The sequence below is a fragment of the Aquarana catesbeiana genome, linkage group LG11 (assembly GCF_042186555.1).
Source record: "Aquarana catesbeiana isolate 2022-GZ linkage group LG11, ASM4218655v1, whole genome shotgun sequence".
In the NCBI taxonomy this organism is placed as follows: domain Eukaryota; kingdom Metazoa; phylum Chordata; class Amphibia; order Anura; family Ranidae; genus Aquarana; species Aquarana catesbeiana.
Genome location: NC_133334.1, coordinates 281558001 through 281574904, shown reverse-complemented (window position 1 = coordinate 281574904; position 16904 = coordinate 281558001). Strand labels below are relative to the sequence as shown.

Below are 16904 nucleotides of genomic sequence, written 5' to 3'. Positions count from 1 at the left end.
ATCTCCTGGGATTTGTGGTCCTGGTAGCCCAGCAGAAGCCAACCAGATCCTGGTGGTGACCGGTTTTCAATTTTACTGAGGTCAGGGAAAGACTCGTGGGATCATGAGAAGCTCGCTTCCATATGGACACTGATACCAAATAATTTCAAGGTTTGGGACCTGTAGACAACCTACAATGTTACATGGGATTGAGGCCAGCAAAAAATTGATGTTCAGAACCATTAAAAATACAGAATGTTGTGAACTTTCCACATACCCAGTGTAGTGACTGGCCTCCGGTGATACTCGGATGTGAAACCAATCCTCCTACATAAGTTGTACCGGTTTATCCTACAGTCTTCTCTCCTCTACATCCATTCAAAGTGCAGCATTTTTTACAGCTTGTCTGAGAGTTCAGAAATAAGGGGGCAGGGAGCTGAAGTTACACTCTGCAGAACACAGGGAGAGCTGATTGGAGGGAAGGGACACACCCCCTTCACACAGGAACAGAGCTGAGGCTGTCGATCACAGGCTGTGTGCTGGAGCTCCCTCCCCTGTCACCCTTTTGGTGTCAGGAAAACTTGTCAGACGGGGCTCATTCAGATAGCAGAGGAAGGAGGCGGCAGACAGAAATCACACTTGGTGCTCTGGACAGAGATAAGTACACACTATAGAGGGATGCGCTTTGTTCAGATTTTATGTCTGAGGATTACAAAAACTTTAAGCCATAATCCTAAAATGTGTGTGAAAGGCGGTCTGTATACTCGTGAAGGGGCGTTGTGCGGTCCTGTGAAGGGGCGTTGTGCGGCTCGTGAAGGGGCGTTGTGCGGCTCGTGAAGGGGCGTTGTGCGGCTCGTGAAGGGGCTTTGTGCGGCTCGTGAAGGGGCGTTGTGCGGCTCGTGAAGGGGCGTTGTGCGGCTCGTGAAGGGGCGTTGTGCGGCTCGTGAAGGGGCTTTGTGCGGCTCGTGAAGGGGCGTTGTGCGGCTCGTGAAGGGGCGTTGTGCGGCTCGTGAAGGGGCGTTGTGCGGCTCGTGAAGGGGCGTTGTGCGGTCCTGTGAAGGGGCGTTGTGCGGTCCTGTGAAGGGGCGTTGTGCGGTCCTGTGAAGGGGCGTTGTGCGGTCCTGTGAAGGGGCGTTGTGCGGTCCTGTGAAGGGGCGTTGTGCGGTCCTGTGAAGGGGCGTTGTGCGGTCCTGTGAAGGGGCGTTGTGCGGTCCTGTGAAGGGGCGTTGTGCGGTCCTGTGAAGAATCGGATGCCCTTTACCCCTCTGGCTGGTTGTTGCTCACCCCCTTGTGACTGCAATGACTGGAGCAATTCTGGGTGTTTATAGATGTTTGTATTTTTCATACTGATGACATGTGGTGGTGATTGGTGTATCGATCTCGACGGTTCTGTTTTCTAGTATATATTATAAGGAGCCGGAGGAAGCAGACAAATGTTCTGCATTGTTGCTTTTGTCATGTGATTTCTATCAGATCTCCAGCATGGAGTCTGTGTCTGCGGCCCGATAACAAGGTCACATGACGTTCACATCGCCCACCTCTGTACACGTTTGTGTTTTCATGTCTGTGCGGTACTTGACCGTTCCTTCCAGACCCCCCATCTTTCCATACAGAGGACCCATCCCTGCCCATCCTATCGCCAGGTCCTGCACACATGTGAACGGCGATCGCACCACACGTGAAATATCACTACAAACCTCAGTGAGAGCAACAATTCCAACACTGGAGCTCCTCCTTAAAAGAGAAGTATGGGAATATTTATTTTTTTTTTTTAAGAATTATTATACCTTGGATGCTGCATCTGTCACACGCTGGCTCTAAGGCTGAGCGATCAAACACTGTCGCACTGGGCACTCAGTGCCCCGGTGAGCAGTGTTGCGCTGCTCCCCAAATGGGAGGCATAGTGCCCCATGGTTGGCATCAATGGGAGGTATAGTGCCCCATGGTTGGCATCAATGGGAGGTATAGTGCCCCATGGATGTGAACACCCTTGCGATCCGATTCTGCTGCGGACCAAAAAAGGGTCCTGTGCAAGTTTTGGTGGAATGTGATGCCAATTCAGCAATACAAACTAGCTGAATTGGCATCGTATGTGATTTGTAGTGCGAATCGCATACAATCTTACACCACGCAGCTGTGTGAACCGGCCCTAAAAGTTAAGGGTTCTTTTTTTTTTTTTTTTTTTTTTTTTTTTTTTTTTTTGCTTAACCACTTGACAACTGGGCACTTAAACCCCCTTCCTAACCAGACCAATTTTCAGCTTTTGGTGCTCTCACATTTTGAATGACAATTACTCAGTCATGCAACACTGTATCTTTATGAAATTTTTGTCCTTTTTTTCACACAAATAGAGCTTTCTTTTGGTGGTATTTAATCACTGCTGGGTTCTTTATTTTTTGCGCCGTAAAAGAAAAAAGACCGAAAAATCTGTAAAAAAATACATTTTTCTTCATTTCTGTTATAATATTTTGCGAATTAGTAATTTTTCTTCATATATTTTGGCCAAAATTTATATCGCGACATATCTTTGGTAAAAATAACCCAAATCGGTGGATATTATTTGGTCTTTTTGAAAGTTATAGAGTCCAAAAGTTATGGTGCGCATATCTGAAAATTGATCACACCTGAATTACTGACGGCCTATCTAATTTCTTGAAACCCTAACATGCCAGAAAAGTACAAATACCCCCCAAATGACCCCTTTTTGGAAAGAAGACATTCCAAGGTATTTAGAAAGATGCATGGTGAGTTTTTTGAAGTTGTCATTTTTTCCCACAATTCTTTGCAAAATCAAGGTTTTTTTTTTTACTTTTTTTTTTTTCCACAAAATTGTCATATTAGCAGGGTATTTCTCACAGACCGCATATGCATACCACAAATTACACCCCAAAATACATTCTGCTATTACTCCCGAGTATGGCAATACCACATGTGTGAGACTTTTACACAGCGTGGCCACATACAGAGGCCCAACATGCAGGGAGCACCTTCAGGCGTTCTGGAGCACCCAACTCAATTCTGACATTTCTCTCCTACATGTAAAAATCATCAGTTATTAGCTAGAAAATTACTTAGAACCCCAAAACATTATATATGTTTTTTTAGCAAAGACCCTAGAGAATATAATGGCGGTCGTTGCAACTTTTTATCTCGCACGGTATTTGCGCAGCAATTTTTTTAACGCGTTTTTTTTGGAAAAAAAAATGTTTTGTGCTTTACAAAAACCAAAACAGTAAAGTTAGCCCAATGTTTTTGCATAATGTGAAAGATGAAGTTACGCCGAGTAAATAGATACCCAACATGTCACCCTTCAAAATTGCACGCGCTTGTGGAATGGCGCCAAACTTTGCTACTCAAAAATCCCCATAGGCGACGCTTTAAAATTTTTTACTGGTTACATGTTTTGAGTTACAGAGGAGGTCTAGGGCCAAAATTATTGCTCTCGCTCTACCGATCGCAGCGATACCTCACATGTGTGGTTTGAACACCATTTTCATATGTGGGCGGACTTACGTATGCGTTCGCTTCTGCATGCGAGCACACAGGGACAGGGGCGCTTTAAAAATTTTTTTTTTTTTTTTTATTCATTTTACTATATTTATTTTAGTTTGATGCTTTTTTCAAAAAAAAAAAAATTTTTGACCACTTTTATTCCTATTACAAGGAATATAAACATCCTTGTAATAGGAATATGGCATGACAGGTCCTCTTTACAGTGAGATATGGGGTCAATAAGACCCCACATCTCACCTCTAGGCTGGGAAGCCTGAAATTAAAAAAAAAAAAAAAAATCCTGGCTTCGATCGTAGCGGTGAGTCGGTAGAAGCACCGCAAGGCGGCGGGAAGGGGGGACGTCCCCTCTCGCCTCCCGTAAGAACGATCAAGCAGTGGAACAGCTGCTATGATCATTCTCATGGTGTAGGGAATCGCCGGCTGAAAAAGCTGATATCTGAGTGATGCCTGTAGCTGCACCCATCATTCAGATATCTCCGCACAAAGTCAAGGACGTTGTATGACGGCCGGCGGGCGGGAAGTGGTTAAAACGCTTTTTTTTTTTTTAACACAAAGTTGTCCATTTATACAATATTTCTACCACATAACATGTACATACCAAAAATCACACCCCAAAATAGATTCTCCTGCTCCTCCTGAGTACGGCGATACCCCATGTGTGAGACTTCCACAGCTTGGCCACATACAGAGGGCGAGTACAGCTGAGCATGGCTCAGCATGGCAGGGTATTGCAGAGTATGGCAGGGGGCATTGCAGAGTATGGCAGGGGGCATTGCAGAGTATGGCAGGGGGCATTGCAGAGTATGGCAGGGGGCATTGCAGAGTATGGCAGGGGGCATTGCAGAGTATGGCAGGGGGCATTGCAGAGTATGGCAGGGGGCATTGCAGAGTATGGCAGGGGGCATTGCAGAGTATTGCACAGCATTAGTAGTAGGGATGGCTGAGCATGGATGTCACTGTGCAGCGTTGTGGGCACTACACATACAGCCCACAGCGCTGCAGACATCCATCCATCCCCCTCTCCGCTCACAGTGTACCGATCGGTACACAGGAGGGGAGGAGAGGAACCGGCGTCATCAGATGACGCCGGTCTGTTTACATGTGATCGCGCCGTCATTTGACGGCACGATCACATGGTAAACGGCCGCGATCAGCGGCCATTTACCGGGATCCGTGATGCGCCTGGTCCCCTGGACCCAGCGGTCACGGATGTGTTCGGGTGCGCGCCCCAGGGGGCGCGCGAGAGGGGAATTCTGGGAGGACGTCATAGTACGTCCACCCAGAGTTATCCAACCGCCCTGCAGCCGTCATTCGGCTATGGGCCGGTTGGTAAGTGGTTAATATTGAAATTATTATTTAGGATTTTTATTTATTTGTGTATTTTACATTCATTTTCTATTCGTATAATAGTAAAATAACCCTAACCCCACCTCCTAATCCTGACCTAAACTGAACTCAAACCCCTTACCCTAACAAAATAAACATTATAAATGAATAATAAAAGAAGAAATAAAAACCAATAGGCTAAAAAAGCTGAAATGCTCAGCAACAAATGATGTAACAGTTTTCTCTATTGGCCAATAAAAAAACACCAAAGCCGCTATCCTCAGGTGTAAATGCAGATTAAAGAATCACCGGGGCGGGGTACTTAGTTTTGTGTGTGGTTTTTTTTGTTTTTTTTGTTTTTTTTGTTTTTTTTTGTTTTTTTTAGATCTATTTTTAGTTCATTTTCACAAGTACAATAGCTTAAAACGCATAACTGTATCCAAAACCGATAAAAAAAAAATGGTCAGACATGTCCATTGGGTTCCTAGTTTGATGGGTACTCTCTTCCACTCGGATCACTTATTTGACTCAAGTGAAAGTAAAGCCGACCATACATGGTGCAAATTTCTTTCCTGCAACCACAGGTTGCAAGAAAAAAAATTGCATGGTTTCCCCATCGACACAATGACAGGTGAATCCCCCCCCGCCGAGAGACATTGTGTTCCCACACCCAATGGGGAAGATGGTGATTGCCAGCAACTGCGAGCAATAGACGCAAGTAAAATCTGGCAGGCTTGTTGTACCCAACTGATCAACTTGGTACATTCAGCCTGTCCATACACGCTTCAATTCTCTGCTAATTCCTACTGAACCGGGCCAGATTTAAACCGTCTATGGCCCGCCAAAGTCACTACAAAATGAGCTTTTTACATACAGGTTTGCAAATAGTGAAACATAATAAGTTAGGTGCACGTTTAGGAGACCTTTATCTGTGATTGGGGGGGAGGGAAAGAGTGGGCTTTTTTTTTTTATTGTAAATTTAGTTACACCCAAGTAAAATCCCTAAAAAATTGAGGTCCCCCCCCCCCCCCCCCCCCCACATACACACTTACAAACACCTGAATACGTTGAATGTGATGCACATGTTGCACACCGGAATGAGAACAATAATTCTACCAAAAGTCCTCCTTCCTGACATTAAACGGATGACCTATAGGAGGCTTTTAAAGATTACCTATAGAAAATATAGGGTACTGACATGTTTAATGACCTATTGGGTATCTATTTACTCGGCATGCTCTGCTTTTTATATTTTACCGAAATTGGGTAATTTATTGCGCTTTTTTGGCCCCCTAATAACTTTAAGATTGTTTTTTTTGTTTTGTTTTTTACTGAAATTGTGTTTCCTAAACCTTTGATAATACCGTGTGACACAACATTTTATTCTGTAGGGTTTCAGCTTTTAAAAAATGTTTTGGGGGCTTCATGTAATCTTCAGGTCTAAAATGATTTTTTTAAACGTGTGCAAAAAAAGTGAGAATCTCAAGATTCAAAATGTGTCCAGCCCTGGATTAGAAGAACTTTAGGACCTCATTCACACGGGAAATTTAATTTATGTATAAAACAATAGTGTGGTGCTCCAAATGTGAACAAATAAAAAAAACAAAAAGTATCAGAATGTGGATCTATGAAGTTGAAAGTAGAAATGAATACATTTTCCATATACTGTATTTATACTTTGGCCTTCATAGATCCACATTCTGATGCAATTTTTTTTATTCACATTTGTCTCACCACAACTATTGTTTTATGTTCTTTTTGCTCTGTATGTTTAGTGGAATGTTTGAAGGCTTAAAGGTTTCTGTGCGCAATTTTTCTATTTTTCTAATGAATTTACGCTCCAAATATGCCAAATACGCATTCGTATGGCGTTGAGCGTAAAGTTATTCTACTGGCCAGGTTTATTGTGGCCATTGGAATACATTTGCGCACACACGCGTGTTTATGAATCTAGTTCAGGGATATGCAATTAGCGGACCTCCAGCTGTTGCAGAACTACAAGTCCCATCATGCCTCTGCCTCTGGGTGTCAGAGTCTTGCAATGCCTCATGGGACTTGTAGTTCTGCAACATCTGGAGGTCCGCTAATTGCAAATCCCTGATTTAAATTGTCCTCTCTGAACGCATTGTTGCCTTTAGATGCGGATGTGGGCGTGTCCACCTAGGCTGTGCGTTTACAAGTGTGAAATGCTGAGCGCCTGTATAAGTGTTGTGTGTTTTTCAGCCCCGTGTGCATGAGATCTAATATCTAAAAGCAGAAATGTACGTTGTTTTTTTTTTAATACATTGAAGAGAGATGATGACATCCGTGTTCCGTGACATCCGTGTTCCTGTACACGGGCTCTGCACAGATCTGAAATTCTTCATTAACCAATCATTTTGTCTCTTACAGAAAAGCAGGGACCTGAAAAGAAACGAATCAAGAAAGAACCTGCTAACCGGAAGTGTGCTTTACCCTTTGGCATTGGACTTTCAGGAATGCGGGCCGGGTACCCTTTGTCAGAGAGGCAGCAGGTCGCCTTACTTATGCAGATGACCGCAGAAGAATCTGCAAACAGCCCAGGTAACGCACATCATGGGGAGGGGCTATTCTGGATTATACCTGCAAACAATCATGTCAGTGGTGGATCCTACAGAATAATGAAAGCCGATCCGTGCCCTGTAATAACATGAAACGCGTAGAGGTGGTGGATGTGACACGGCCTGTGTCTGGGGTCGGAGAGCCTCCATATACTATTACAGCCACATTTGCCGTGCAATTGGCGGCTTCTCCTTCATACATGTAGAATCTTTCATACTCATGTGATTTGTACACGAAGAGGTGACCATTATTTAGGATGACATCACAATGGCAGACAGACTGCTTTATGGCTTTTTTCCTGTGAGCCCCTTCACACCACATACATCAAAAACGCATGGAAAGCAGGTTATATTGGTTCCAATGGCGTAGTTTACACCAGGCAGCGTTTTCCAGTGTGTTTCAGTTCCAGAAAAGTACAACCTGCTGTGTTTTTTTTTTTTTTTTTTTAACTGTACTGGAACACGATACAAAGCCTCAAAAACGCACTGGACCCCCGGACAGTGACAAAAAATCTGGAATGCATCCAGAAACGCAACAAAAATGCACATTCTGAAATGCATCGAACGGGTCCGGAGGACATTTTTTGGGGCGTGAAGGGCACTTAGGGCTGGTTCACACCGCGATTTCACACTTTCTGGATGCGTTTTCGATGCTTTCCAGTGCTTTTTTTTTTCTCTCAATTGAGGATATGTGCATTCTAATGCATTTTGCTGCGTTCCAATCTAAAAAAAAATGCAACATGTTCTACTTTTGACTGCACTGGTGTGAACTAGGCCATTGGGATTCAGGTTGGTAATATTAGGGCAATTATTAGTCTTTTAAAAAATAAAAATAAACATGTTATACTTACCGGCTCTCTAATGGTTTTTCACAGAGCAGCCCCGATTCTCCTCTTCTCCGGTCCCCCCGACACTCCTGGCTCCTCCCTCCTCCCGCAAGAGCAAACTGCTTTCTATGGGGGAAACCGAGCAGAGCCGGCGCTCTGTGTGTCCATACACAGAGCCACAACTCAGTCCCGCCCCCTCTCTCCTCATTGACTCACTGTCTGTGATTGACAGCAGCATCAGCCAATGGCTCCCCCTGCTGTCTCAGCCAATGGAGAGCCAAGGCTCTCCTGCACATCACTGTAATGGGGCTCGGTTAAGTATTTGGGGGTGCTGCTGCTCACAGGTTTTTTTTTTACCTTTGTGCCTAGAATACATGGAGGTAAAAAATAAGCCTTGAGCCTTTAGAACCACCTTAATCGCTGTCTGTATTTTTGATGCAGAATAAAAACGCACTGGACTGCATCTGGTGTGAACCAGCCTTAAAGTGGAGCTCCGCCCAAAAGGGAGGGGAAGCTCTGCTTGTCTAACTCCTCCCCCTAACGCCACTATTTGTAGCTGCCGACTTTAAATTCTTTGGTGTTGTCATTGAAGCTCCACTTTATAGTGTCGTCAATGGAAGGTGGAAGCTTCGGGTTCCTTCGCTGCCTTTCCTAAAAATACAGTTGCTTGGCGCTCATGTGGATCTCATGGTGACCGCACATCTATCGGTATGATCCCTTGATGCCAATAAATTGATCATATTAATATATTGCAAATCGGGGACCCTCCATTCATTTGAGTTAGAGGAGTCTTGATAGATTTCCGTTCTGCCGCGTTGATCGGTCCCGGCAGAATTTTGTCAATGGCAGTCCGGAGAACCAATTTACATCCACAACCGCACTGTCCACCAAAATATTTACAATCGATCGTGAAGTTCAGAGAAATACAAGTTAGTGATCTCATTTTAGATAAGTCACTTATTGAATATTTTAGTAGGTGAATCATTTTCGATTAAGTCACTTATTGAATATTTTAGTAGATGAATCATTTGCGATTGCTCAGATGTAGAACGATCAGATCTGTGTGTGGGCACTTCAGTACGTTCAGTCGTTGTCGCCCGTATAACGCACATCGGGTGCTGCGACTTCACCTGCATGCTTGTTGCTGGTCAGTGATGAGAATATTGAAGCCGGATAGTAATGGATTATCATTAAGCTCGCAGTCTTCTCAGTGCAGGTTTTATTAGAAGACATTAGGAGTCTCAGCCCAACACATTCCAGCAGTTGGCATTTCCTTCAAAGAAAACTCCATTGTCTAATATTTTTTTATAGCTCTGTTGACTTCAAAGGAAGAACAAGTTCTGGACTCTCTCCAGAGTAGCTGCTGGCGACTGAGGAGTGGCTGCTGAATCCTCCATTACATTCTCATGTTTGGCACATGAAGGCGCGGCGCGTGTTTTCACTGAATAGAGCGGTCTGTGTTCTAAAGTGTTACTAAACCCACAGCATTAAAATCAGTCTGTATATACAGTACAGCATGCTTGTTATACTCACTGTGGAACCTAAGGGGTTAATCCTCTGCATTGTGTAAAAAGGTTGTTTGATCCTGTCTTCTCTAATCCTCCTTTTTACTGTCCCCAATCTGCTGATAGAACAGAGCCTTGGAGGCACTCTGCACATGCTCATTTTGATGTGTATTGCTAGAGGTTTTTTTTTTTTGGGGGGGGGGGGGGCTTCATGTTAGCACAGGGCCAATCAGCACTGTCCAGAAGATAGTCAGGTGTCCTGCAGCTTCAAAGGACAGACAGAGCAGAATGAAAACTCCTCCTAAAAGCTTTAACCAGACCCTGATAGAAGTCACAAGACTGCTATAAACTGCTGATGAGAAGGTATTTCACAGTTTATATTTACTAAAATTGCATTTCCATCTTCTGTGTACTGTGGGAGAGCCGATATAGTGAGTGCAGGCTTCTGGGGAGATCAGATGTAGCGAGTGCAGGCTCCTGGGGAGAGTATATATATTGAGTGCAGGCTCCTGGGGATGGCAGATGTAGCGAGTGCAGGCTCCTGGGGAGAGCAGATGTAGCGAGTGCAGGCTCCTGGGGAGAGCAGATGTAGCGAGTGCAGGCTCCTGGGGAGAGCAGATGTAGCGAGTGCAGGCTCCTGGGGAGAGCAGATGTAGCGAGTGCAGGCTCCTGGGGAGAGCAGATGTAGCGAGTGCAGGCTCCTGGGGAGAGCAGATGTAGCGAGTGCAGGCTCCTGGGGAGAGCAGATGTAGCGAGTGCAGGCTCCTGGGGAGAGCAGATGTAGCGAGTGCAGGCTCCTGGGGAGAGCAGATGTAGCGAGTGCAGGCTCCTGGGGAGAGCAGATGTAGCGAGTGCAGGCTCCTGGGGAGAGTATATATATTGAATGCAGGCTCCTGGGGAGAGTATATATATTGAGTGCAGGCTCCTGGGGAGAGCAGATGTAGCGAGTGCAGGCTCCTGGGGAGAGCAGATATAGTGAGTGCAGGCTCCTGGGGAGAGCAGATGTAGCGAGTGCAGGCTCCTGGGGAGAGCAGATGTAGCGAGTGCAGGCTCCTGGGGAGAGTATATATATTGAATGCAGGCTCCTGGGGAGAGTATATATATTGAGTGCAGGCTCCTGGGGAGAGCAGATATAGTGAATGCATGCTCCTGAGGAGATCGGATATAGTGAGTGCAGGCTCCTGGGGAGAGCAGATATAGTGAGTGCAGGCTCCTGGGGAGAGCAGATATAGTGAGTGCAGGCTCCTGGGGAGAGCAGATATAGTGAGTGCAGGCTCCTGGGGAGAGCAGATATAGTGAGTGCAGGCTCCTGGGGAGAGCAGATATAGTGAGTGCAGGCTCCTGGGGAGAGTATATATATTGAATGCAGGCTCCTGGGGAGAGTATATATATTGAGTGCAGGCTCCTGGGGAGAGCAGATATAGTGAATGCATGCTCCTGAGGAGATCGGATATAGTGAGTGCAGGCTCCTGGGGAGATCAGATATAGTGAGTGCAGGCTCCTGGGGAGAGCAGATATAGTGAGTGCAGGCTCCTGGGGAGAGCAGATATAGTGAGTGCAGGCTCCTGGGGAGAGCAGATATAGTGAGTGCAGGCTCCTGGGTTAAGTCCAAGGAGCTGCCTGACATCTCCTGGGCTTATCTCCTGGCTTATCTGGGCTTATCTCTATTTACATCTGACATGCTCTGAGAGAGACTTAAGAATCTGAGAGGAGAGAAGTGCACAGAACTTTGCCCGCCCTCCCCTCTGCTGCCTATTCACAGAAGCCTTGGTGTTTTGTAAATAGTACAAAGGCTTCTGTGATTAGGCAGGAGGGGTGTGCATAGCAGATGCAGCGACTCTCTTGAAGCAGAGCTCAGAAGGATCAGCGTCCTTCTCCCAGAACCACAGCAATAGCTACCTCCCAGTACTATAAAGCTGTCAGATATAAATATGAGATTAAGCCCAGGTGGTGTCATGCACCTCGCTGGACTTAACTCGGTGTACCTTCATTTTCTACAAAAAAACGGAATTCCTTGAATTCAGCTTTAACCGGCCTAACCGCGGCCTCTGCATTCGCCAGGTAAGAGGAAAGTTTGATTTTTCCATATCACTCTGGTTGAGTAGTTGTATTCTGATTAATTGGGAAAAGCCCAAACAGGCTGGTTGTACAGCAGCCAATCAGTAGATCAACTTCTGTATAACCAACCAGCAATTATCTACTAAAGCTGTAAAAAATCTGTATTTTTTTTGGCAGACAATTAGAATCCTCCAAAAAAAATCAGCAGCTACAAAAGGAAAACCATTTCAATCGATGGTGCGTACTAAATGTTCCCATCAGATATGGGATTGGTTATCGGTTTTGTGTTGAACTTTGCGGCACGGTTTTGAGGTTGAATTATTTCTGCCTTGACTGGACTTCAGTGACTTTCCATGAATGCCGCAAAGAAATGTTCCTTCTGCCTTCTCTGCTGCTTTTCCCAATCTTTTCCTGAAAACACATCTTGTGAAACCAGCAGAATATATCCGGTATTTAACATAACCGCTTTCTAAGAGGAAGTGGCAGTTTGTGTTGTGCAAGTCTTTGTGGTGGATATCAAGTTTGTAGCTTTGCCCCCACAGAGAGATTCCTGACATTCTCCAGAGGAGAAAAAAAATCCGACCGGTGCCAGGAGAAAAACAATGGAGGCCAAATTTTGGTGTAATTGCGCCCCCTTGTGTGCAATCCACCTACTGCAGCCGTAAATACGATTTACATTTATGGCCTTTGTCTGCAGCCATTGAACAATTATTTGTCAGAAAAGATAAAATGGTTTATTATCTGAAAAGTGTTTAACCCCTTCAATACCGGACACTTTTCACCCCCTTCCTGCCCAGGCCAATTCTCCGCTTTCAGCGCTCGCACACTTTGAATGACAATTGTGTGGTCATCCTACACTGTACACATAGGACGTTTTTATCACTTTTTTCATACAAATAGAGCTTACCTATGGTGATATTTAATCACTGCTGGGTTTTTTCTTTTGCTAAAAGGATAAAAGTCAGATAATTTGGGGGGGGGGAGCATTTTTCTTTATGAAATTTACTGACAAAGTAATTTTTTTCTCCTTCACTGATGTGCGCTGATGAGAATGCACTAATAAGCCGCACTGACGGGCAAGGCTTGGCGGCATGGATGGGCACTGCCCTGATTACCTGTACAGTCTCCCCTGCGAGGAGTTGTTGCTGATTGGCCCTCCTTGCCTCGCTCTGTCAGTGTGTAGCGAGGAGAGCCGATAAATGGCACTTCCATGTTTACATGTGATCGATCATTTGTGATTGGACACAGCCGATCACATGGGTAAAGAATCGCATCATCAGATCAAGGTCACGCCGTGTCCTAGGGCCACGGCATGACCGCCTTTGCCGCACCGAACCACCCCCACTCCGCCGCATGACAGTGGTGACACTGGGGCAACGACATATGATATCGCTCCACATCGAGAGGGGATCCTGCCTGCTGTCATTTTACTATATGGCGGGGGGAGGTGGTTAAGCCAAATAATTTCAATGAGATTATTTCAAGAAAAGTGGGAAAATCTGCAAATGAGAAGATGCAGATCATGCACTAGATTTAAAGAGCCGTTGGGTTCATTTGTGATTGGTCCGTTTCCTGAATCCTGAACAAGATATGCAAATAGTGATAGTTTCCTCTTCACTTTTCTCATGATTTCTTAGAACCGCTTCCATCTGTAATATTCAGTGAAGCAGTTTTATATATTTCTCTTTATTGATTTGTGTCGGTTGCATTTTGCTGTTCCTCTATCCAGCACCCGGGGAACCCCAAATGTGCTTTTCTCGGCTTCCTCTGACCCGCCTCACTCCTGGCTCCTCACTATGATTGGTGAGCGAATGAAGGGAGGGGCTGGGCCAGACCAATTGGGAAGTTTGTTAAAACTTTGTGTCCGTCCCCCCTCAAAAAAATGACATGCCAAATGTGGCATGGGGGGGGGGGGGGGTGCGGTGGGTGCTTGAAGCAGAACCTCTCCTTTTGGATGGAGCTCCACTTTAATAGAATTTGTAGACGTTTGGATTGCACTTTTCTAAACCTGCTTTGCTTACAGGAAATAGAGGCAAGAAAATGGTCATTCTGAAAAATGCTGACCTCTCTGAAATGCTATTTGCCTGGCTGTCTGACTTTATATTGGAAGAAAAGGATCACATTGGCAACTTCCATATTTCTCTCTCCTGTAACTCGAGACCCGAATGCACTCTCACATTATCAACCTACCTTTTGTTTTCTAGTGGACACGACACCAAAGCATCCTTCTCAATCTGCAGTTGGCCAGAAGGGGACTCCTAACTCCGCCTCCAAAACCAAAGACAAAGTTAACAAGCGAAATGAGCGGGGGGAGACCCGTCTTCATCGGGCCGCCATAAGAGGCGACGCACGGCGCATCAAGGAACTAATTAATGAGGGAGCAGATGTCAATGTTAAAGATTTTGCAGGTAACGAATTGCATTTTATTTTGATTCTCCCCAGTGAAGGGGAGAACTTGTGTTTTTTATGGTGCTGACTCTTGTGGGTGACTTTTTAATAACTAAAAGTGAATCTTTCCAAGGACTGCTACTAAATAAAACTGACTACAGAGATACATCTGGTGGGACTACCAAAAAAAAGCGCTGTGACAGAAGTCTAGATCGGTTATGGATAAGGCCGGCCATAGACGGATCATAATTCGCCCGGTTCAGTAGTGACCAGCCAAATTTCAATCCCTGTATGGGCAGGCTGGTTTTATTAAAGTCAATAAATGGACTTCAGTACAACCAGTCTGTTTTTTTTTTTTTTTTCATGTGATCACTTCTGGCGGTTATAGCTGCTGGCAGTGATCATTGTATTCTGATGGCTTGAAAACCTCCTGCTGTCAGAATACAATGGGGTTGGGATTCCCCCATCAACACTGCCAGAATTGAATTTTTCTGGATACCTTTGTTCTGTCTCTCATTGTTATAATAAACCGGCCAATAAAATTATAGATTGATCATTTCTTTGTCAGTGGGCAAACGTACAAAATCAGCAGCCAATAAAATACTTTTTTTCCCCTCACTGTCCTCTAATTGTGAAATGTGATGGAGGCCGTGACCTTCTATTTCAGGCTTTAGAGAACAGTTTGTACTTTTGATAACCTGCTGCTGGGTCTTCATTTGATAATGAAAATGCTGTATTTGGTCACTTTGCCGTAGTTACCTGAAGTCAATGGTTTGTAATGGTTCTTATAGGTGGCTCAGCCCTGTTTGTTGTATTTGCAGGTTGGACGGCCTTGCATGAGGCATGTAATAGAGGTTACTATGATGTAGGAAAACAGCTGCTGGCTGCCGGGGCAGAGGTCAACACCAAGGGCCTGGACGACGACACCCCCCTGCATGATGCGTCCAACAACGGTCACTTCAAGGCAAGTATTTAAATAGATGCATTAACATCTGATTCTGGGGTATCGGATTCACGTTACTTTATTAATCCAAAGAGAAATTATTGAATTGTAAAGCTGCATCTCCCTTTCCTACCTAAAGAGTAGTCCAGAGATTCTAAACACCGGAATCTGTCTTTTCTTGGTTTAGTACCTCCTCCTCCTAGACCTATATTCATTTACATTCACAGAATTGAGGCGGAGTTCCAGGCTTTTTTTTTTTGTTAAAAGTTGGCAGCTACAAAAAGTGTAGTTGCTGACTTTTAATAAACAGACACTCGCCTGTCCCACGGTTCAGCGATGTGGCCGTACGGAGCCTCACTTCTCTCCCCCCTTCACTCCTGCCCCTCCATTGAAACGGTGAGCGCGCACTGCGCATGTGTGTGTCGCGCTGCACTCTGCCAGTGGACAGACAATGTTCTGGGACCTGTGACATGTCCCAGAAGATTGCCGAGAGGGAGGAGCCGCCTAGGGGGAGAGAGGAGGAGTCACCTAGGCGGCCCGTAGTCAGAAGAGGGACAGGAAGTCCCACTCAAAACTAAGCACCCCCTCCCCCCAAAAAAATTACATGCCAAATGTGGCATGTCGGGGGGGAGGAGTGCTTAAAGCGGAAGTTCCACTTTTGGGTCAAACTCCGCTTTAAGTAAAATACAAATCAGTGGTTGTCTTTTTTTCCATACAGATCTGTGTACATGTGCCTAAGAAATACAGCTTTCCCCTTTAACACTTTCTCTACCAGAGCCATTTTTTGCACATGTTTAAATAATTTTAGCCCTGAAGATTGCATAAAACCCCAAAAACATTTTCTGAAAGCAGACCCCCTAGAGCACTGGTTCTTAACCTCAGTCCTCAAATACCCCCAACCAGCCATGTTTTGGGAACTTCCTTTAGACAAAATAGCTCTTATCAATACCATGTCATTGATATTGATTTTAAAGCAGCTGTGCAAAGTAAAGGGAAACCTGAAAACCTGGCCCTATGGAGGTACTTGAGGACTGAGGTTGAGAACCACTGACCTAGACTCTAGAGAATAAAATAGTGGTAGTTCTAATTTGTTACACGATAGTACTGCAGTGGTAATACACCAATGTTGGAGAAAGTAAACCCTAATGGCTTTTGCTTCCTCTTTGTTCCCCTGCAAAGTAAAAGCATAATGGGCTAGTATGTATGGCATACTAGCCCGTTATGTGGCACTTACCTGCAAACGAAGACCCCGCTGTCACCATCCATCTTTGCCCCTCTTCCTTCCGGGGGGCGTGGACTCCAGCTCTGTGACTGGCCGGAGCCGCGTGATGTCACTCCCGTGCATCAATGTGGGAACCGTCAGTCACGGCACTTGCGAGAGAAAAAAACAGCATGAAGGTCCATGCCTTCACAGCGCATGCGCCGATGACATCGAGCGCATTACAAGGTAAATATCTCCTTAACGGCGCACATTTAGTAGATATTTCCACTATCTATTGGTAAGCCTTATTATAAGCTTGCCTATAGGTAAAAGTGGCAATCAGAGGTTTACAACCACTTTAAATTTAAGGCACACGATCGCAATAAAGTACCCAATTTTTTGGTAAAATACAAAAGATGAGGTCGCACCCAGTAAATGGATACCCTAAATGTCAAACATATTAAAGTGATTGGAAGGGCAGAATGTTCATTCTATGCATTAAGATAAAAAGCCTTCTGTGTGCAGCAGCCCCCCCCCCAACACTTACCTGAACCGCCCCGATCCAGCGATGTCCACGAGTGCCTC

The 16904-nt window shown here is 45.2% G+C and overlaps 1 protein-coding gene across 1 annotated transcript in view; it reads left to right on the top strand.

Annotated features, from left to right (window-relative positions):
* Positions 1-16904, top strand: part of ANKRD11 (ankyrin repeat domain containing 11) — a 128049-nt gene that overhangs the window by 26942 nt on the left and 84203 nt on the right. The window contains 3 exon segments of the mRNA XM_073603909.1: positions 7210-7380; positions 13992-14195; positions 14997-15132. Coding sequence (XP_073460010.1) covers positions 7210-7380; positions 13992-14195; positions 14997-15132 — 511 coding nt within the window.